At 32.2% G+C, this 6896-nt stretch overlaps 1 protein-coding gene across 1 annotated transcript; it reads right to left on the bottom strand.

The window, feature by feature from the left end:
• Nucleotides 1–1337: 1337 nt before the first annotated feature.
• On the bottom strand, nt 1338–6662 carry LOC127721132 (uncharacterized). The gene is made up of 3 exons (XM_052227806.1): nt 6614–6662; nt 3151–3383; nt 1338–1766 (listed from the first exon to the last, which is right to left on the bottom strand). The coding sequence occupies exons 1-3, from the start codon at nt 6660–6662 to the stop codon at nt 1338–1340; spliced, it is 711 nt and encodes a 236-aa protein (XP_052083766.1).
• Between the last annotated feature and the right edge of the window lie 234 nt (nt 6663–6896).

Genomic DNA, 6896 nt, shown 5'->3' with positions numbered 1-6896 from the left:
CTAAGAAGCCAAACCATAGTGGAAACCTTGTGAGGTTCAAAAGCAACTTTCAATTCAGTCATTATTAAAGATTCTTCATCCACGATTTTACCTTCAGTAGTAGTTGTATGACAGTATGAAATTACTCAAATATGTTTTCTAAGTTACAAACACAAACGCTTTCCTAGAGTATGTTAATATTTTCTATATACGAGGATTTGAAAGGAAGGATCGGGGGCTTCATCTCTGGGCTGATGTGCATAAAACCACCGAAGTTAAGATATCCAATCGTAGTACTAATTTATCGTAGGACATGTAGAAAAATCCGTCTATTCGGAACAAATCTTAACTTAAGTAGTTTTATGCATATCAGCCCTGTATTCTATATACATGTATATATATATACAAATGTTTAGACCATTTTTCTGTATTCTTTATATATTTTGCCAATTATTCTCTATTTTTTCATATTTAGCACCCCATTATTCTCTATTTACTTTTTTGGTCCATTTTCCTCTATTCTTTATATTTTTTGCCCACTATTCTCTATTCTGTAAACCTCCATCAAGATTCTCATATACCGTGTAAATAATACGATATTGTATAATTGAAATGAAAGGATATGGGGGTATCCATGCATGACAAAAAATCAGTTTATGCAAAAAAAAAAAAAAATTTAAAGCTATTTTCTTAATGTTTTATAAGATTCATGTATTTTGCGAGTAAGTAATATAAGGGTGTGTTATACGCCATCTACGCCCCCTGGATCCGCCACTGCATAATTTTTATCTGTTTGTTTATTACCTAGAACATGTGAAGAATATTAGTTGGAAGGAGTGAATGTATAAAGTTTGGTTAAAAGTAGTGACTGCACTTTCCGTTCTTCTAATTTTTTTATTATTTGTACACAGGACGTTAAGCAACCAACACTCAATCAATCTATCATTTGTTTGTATTTGCATATTTAATATTTTACTCTTTTCCCTCAGAATAAAAAGAGACATATAAAATTTAATTTGAAGTATGCACAGCATGTGTGTTGTGCTATGTTATAGGGGTCTTCATTGCTGTATTCTGTATCTGTTAAGACTATTTTCTCTTTTTCTAAATTGTGTTGCCCGTTATACTCCATTTTTTTATATTTTAGCAACCATTTATTACATGTATCTATTCTTTATATTAAAGTACCCCTTTTTTTCTCTTATCTTTAATTTGTTTGGCTTATTTTTCTCTGTTTTTACCATTATTCTCTTTCCCGTAAACCCCACCAAGAACATCATGTTATGGATCATAACAGTTTGAAATTACAATTGAATCATAACATCTTTAAATCCTACAAAGTAACTCTATCTGAATAATCAAAATGGACCCGAGTCATTTTTTCTACCTGTTTCATTGGTAGAAAGACGCGTCGGTCGAATAGATTTATGAGAGATATCAAAAGTAGTTCCACGTACAGTAACGTTTATCTCGGACCTACTACTCGTTCCCATGGTTGCAAGAACTTCATACTTTCCATCAGAAGAAACAACCTTACACTCTTTGCATGATTTGCCATTCTGGTAGACTTCCTTTGTAAAAATTATTTCATTGTCACTCTTGTCTTCCATCATTTTTCTAAACCACTTATCATCATGTATAGCGCAGGTATTGTTTGTTATTCCAACGGCTAGGGCATTTGAAGTAAAGTATGGTATTGTCCATGCCATGACAACACGTCTGTTTTTTAATTTCCAGGATATCAGCCCGCTGCATCCTCTTATACCAATAGCACTCTTGTGACTGACCTAACAAATAAAACAACATGTTTGAAAAACTAACAAATATTGAAAAAGATATAAAATCATTAACGCCAGAAGTTAAATAATATGTTTGGCACTGGATAACAATGTAAAAAGCGTATTGCAGTTAAACAAAATGAGTAATATAGTGGATAAAAACGAATGAGACTAATTAAATGCTTGTATCCGTGGAATATTCCGTTTTGGAACCACCAAACAAACACACACACCCAAATGTAATGTATTATAATAAAACAAAACAAAATAGCAAAAACAATAAACAATACAAAATCTTCGACTTGGATAACATGTACCTTTGCATTTATGAACATTTTAAAGTGCTGAAATTTAGGAAAACAATATAAGAATATAAGTGTTTCTCCGTGCTGTAGATTTTTGTGATATTTTGATACATATCTCGGAACAAAAAGATATTTAAACACATGCCATCTCAATTAACACCGGTCTCATAAGATGCATTCTGTGATAAATTTCATAAACGATACAGATTTTTTTTTCAAATCAAATTTATTCGTGATCCTCTTTTACAGAAATATTATATAACAGTCAACAAATTTTTTCCTCAGTCAAACCTGAAAAACTGGTCCAATTTCTGCTTCGGGTCGAAAGGACCAAGCCTTGAATAATTTACGTAGAAAACTATCAGTACTAATCAGAATGTAAGTTTCTGAACATATGCATACACATGTCAAAATAAATAGCTTTCCAGTTAACATTTGAACTGTGTCGGATAGAACTCGATCTTATGCAAGTGCAAATATACATGTACATGTATAAGACTTTGATAGATTTTGGACATTCAAATACGAAACAACAATGAATTTTAGTCTGTTTTGTAGGCTAAGGGTTCTTATATCAACTCAGTTTCCAAACAGTAACAAACTATGCATAGAGATGTTTGCTACCCAAAATAGGTTAACAGATGTATTGATGACGATGTAAAGCAATACAAATTGATTCTGACATTTTGGTTATAACTTAATAAGATTTTCATTTATTTTTAAAACATGATCTATTCGTTTGTGGGACAGCCAAATTTTCCGCAATATAGATAAGGAATTGTGGCACAGCAAAATCTTCCGCAATACAGGTAAGAAATTGTTGCTATTCTATATTGCATCAATTATTAATCAACTAAATGTGACATGTCACTGTAGTCTATCTGACTCTACAGTCGATCTGGGATCCAAATCTTGGCAGAACAGACAAATTGGAACAAATACAAACAACAGTGGGTAAGATTTCATTTGCTGAATCAAAGATTTAGATTATGTAGTAACCGAGATTTGAAAATCAAGGGTTTTGATTCTGCCTATTGTATTTTCGGTTTTTTTACAGCATATAATGCATTGTATTTAATGGATCTTACGACTGCTTGAACTGCTCCTGACCCTATAGACCTAGGTGGTACTGACAACATGCCTGTAAACGATGTATACTGAGGTGACGCTAATTCACTGTTGGTCCAATTCTCTACTGCAATCCCACATGTTATAGTTGTGTGTGCTCGCATCAAACTTTGGAGATCTGTTCCTTTAAGTGTTTGCCCAAGAATTAAGGATTTTTGCATTGTTTTTCCAAATTTACTCCAATCCACACGGCCTGAAAAGTGACAATAATGACAAGTGTCTCTTGAATGAAATTTATGTTAACTATGAATATGCCTAGAATTTTCTGTATTATATGTCATCTTTACCATATTCACAATTCGCGAAATGATATTTTATTTCCAAATATTTTGATGCGTTTCGATATAAATTATATCATATAGTCGTTATTGAAGGGAATACTAGTAATTGTATTTCGTTAGCAGTGGTTCTGTATTTGATATGAAATAAAAATATAATTAGTAGATTTTGTACGTCTAATGCATTTTTCTGGATATAGATATAAGAAGATGTGGTATGAGTGCCAGTGAGACAACTCTCCATCCAAGTCAAAATTTATAAAAGTAAACCATTATAGGTCAAAGTACGGTATTCAACACCGAGCCTTGGCTCACACCGAACAGCAAGCTATAAAGGGCCCCAAAAATTACTAGTGTAAAACCATTCAAACGGGAAAACCGACGGTCTAATCTATATAAAAAACGAGAAACGAGAAACACTTATGAACCACATCAACAAACGACAACTACTGAACATCAGGTTCCTGACTTGGGACAGGTGCAAACTATACCTTAATTAGGAACACTCCAATCAAAATATTTGAAAGCCAGGGATTTATAATACGTAGAAAGGTTAATTAGGATACCATGCTATTCGCCTAAGTCATGATGGCATACGGAAAACTTTCTAAGATATGGCATCTATCTTATCATTAAAAGAACTATTTCAATATTATCCACGTTAGCCGCATCATGACAGAAAAAAAAGCAAATTTTGTTGTTTTGTATTATCCGAGAAACATAAAATGTATGTGTAAGTGCTGCTGGAATGTAGTTACATAGGTAGGCAAAGTATAGCCGACATATGAAAATATTGACCATTTAAACAGTGACAGGAACGTGTCATCCTTACCGTTACAATTGTCAGTTTCAAACTCGTTACTTTTAGCGTTGTTTCCCATTTTTCTCCGAATTTTGATAGAATTTAATTTCATTAACAGTTTTCCGTCCAAATTCCACAAAAAGAACTAATATCAATGAATTTCAAATCAGTTTATTATGAGTTTATCTTTTAAGATAGATAACAAAATACAGTTAGTTGTCATATCATTGTTGATATCATTTGTGTTGGCAATATGTATTAGATGTTAGCTTCTCATATCTGAGGGGCGTTAGCCCCGATGATATATTTCGATTACATCAGATTTACATAGAAATAATAAATAAAAATTTTATTTTTTCTCTTGTTCTAAAAAGACCAATAAGTTATGATAAAACAGGAAAAGTGTCGTTATCTCAAATTTTCTAGATTCAGTAACACTTTGAGAAGATTTTTTGTAGTTATGGATTTTGAATGAAACCTTAGTTGCGTCTTTATTTCTATCATCAAATTGATACCTTATCACTGCTTTTGTATGACAATATGAATAGCTATACTATCTTGTATTTTCTGGTTTAACTGCCAAAATCTAACTTTTTTGCTGATAAATGATCATAATACTTCTATGTAAATAAATAATTATGTACTGCTTGATATATTAGTTATCACAAGTTCTTTATGCTAACAAACTTCATATTACTATGGTGTATTACCTCTTTCAACTTTTCCATTTCTTTCGTGGACGATTGTACAGCAATGCGGCCAGATTGTAAAACTATGGGTCTTTCTTTAAAAGATATGCATATAATAATGGCGTCTACTAATCAAAACAAAATTTGCAGAACATATCTGGCTTTGAAACCGCCATGATTACATATGGCGGCTAATTAGTTAACGGAAAAATTAGAGCTCGATTGTAATTCTATTCTTTGGATAATACCACTACTTATGAATAAGGAATTTATTAAAAAAAAATTATTTAGTACAATGGCAAATGTTTAACATTAGATCCCAAGTTGCAAATGGTCTTCCATACATTATTCGTGCAATTTTTGGTTCACCCTGGCTTGGGATTTCAAGAGAAATATATAAAAGCATTTGAAATTGATGACAGACGGCGGATGAAAAATCACAGGCGACAAAAGATGGCAATAGATCACATGGCATTTTAGAAGCATTGTTTCACATTATGAAATAAATCAATTTGAATGATATTTATTTACGAAGTTTCATATATGACTTGATTGTCGTACACTTTGTTGAAAGCAGCTTCATACTTTTTGAAAAGGCGAATCTGATACGTGCATTACTGGTAGCTATAGTTTTACGTGCATTACTGGTAGCTATAGTTTCACGTGCATAACTGGTAGGTATGGTTACATAGCTATAGTTTCACGTCAAATATGGTAGCTATAGTTTCACGTCAATTATGGTAGCTATAGTTTCACGTCAAATATGGTAGCTATAGTTTCACCTGCATTACTGGTAGCTATAGTTTCATGTGCATTACTGGTAGCTATAATTGAATTGTATGCTAAATGTCACGGGAATAACAACTTTAACATTGCAACCACGAAGTATTTTATGTTAATAAAATTATTTAAAAAACTGATGTGAAGTAATACATATGCATTGCTGTTCCAAAATATTCTAACGTGTACATGCACATTTTGGTTTTCTCTTGCTTAAGCTGTGCAGTGTGTTTGCCCCTTATAAATGGATCAACAGGAACCGTATTTGACTCAGTGATTATGTTTTTTTCAACAAACAATCAATAATATAATTTACGTAATTCCTAATCTGATAGTTCATGTTTATCCTTTTCAGAATCGTTTGGGTGATCTTTATTCGCAGTATAGTGAGATTCATTTGTACTATTGGAAATTTACATGTCATAGTTTATATAATTATGAAAGCTTTACATATTAACTCATTATCTTACCTTTATATATTCATTCATATCCGTGAAAGCCTATTTTTACATTTGAAGCTTGCAATAAAAAAATCCACCACATGTCCCCAAAGGTGCTCAATGAAAAAGCAAGAAAGTTCATGTTTCTCCCTAGTTATGAGGGTCTGGATGGGGTTTACAGAATAGAGAATGATGAGCATGTCATACATAAATAAAGGGAAAAAAAATAAGAATAGAAATTAATGGGGTGCTAAAATATCAAGAAAAGAGAAAAATGACATAAGAATTTAAAGAATACAGAACCTCAATTATTGGTCGCATTTGCTGGATAAAGTTGGGGGTAAAGCGTCCATGTATGTTATCTCAAAACATTTACAGCTCCTAATCTAAAAAAAATACGCCGCGAATCAATAAAAAGAAAGTGTAAACTTTACCTTTATCAACTTCATTTTCTAATTCTTGACAGCTACTGTCCTTTTCCATTCCTTGTCCAGATTTCATATATGTTTATATTTTATTAAAATCATTTGTCGTGACTAAGTCCAAAAAAAGTGTATATATAATTCAGATTGATAGTAGTTTATCTCATTAGCTTGATAACATTCACGGTAGGTATAGTGTCCGGCTAGGATCGTGGTTTTTCTAGTGAATCGGTCCATCGGTCCATTTTTTCTCGAGTGTAGATCGGGTTTTTTCGAGTGATAAAACATGCGATCA

This window comes from Mytilus californianus, unplaced genomic scaffold (assembly GCF_021869535.1).
Source record: "Mytilus californianus isolate M0D057914Y unplaced genomic scaffold, xbMytCali1.0.p SCAF_12, whole genome shotgun sequence".
Classification (NCBI taxonomy): Eukaryota; Metazoa; Mollusca; class Bivalvia; order Mytilida; family Mytilidae; genus Mytilus; species Mytilus californianus.
The sequence above is the reverse complement of the archived record's forward strand: the minus strand, read 5'-3'. Positions and strand labels throughout refer to the sequence as shown.

Bases quoted from the DNA above. Each gene is read 5' to 3' on its own strand.
- LOC127721132 (XM_052227806.1), bottom strand. From the start codon at position 6,662: ATGGAAAAGGACAGTAGCTGTCAAGAATTAGAAAATGAAGTTGATAAA. The intron at 3,384-6,613 runs GTAAAGTTTACA...GTCACTTTTCAG, and splicing joins AGAAAATGAAGTTGATAAAG to GCCGTGTGGATTGGAGTAAA. The intron at 1,767-3,150 runs GTAAGATCCATT...TTTATTTGTTAG, and splicing joins CAGGAGCAGTTCAAGCAGTC to GTCAGTCACAAGAGTGCTAT.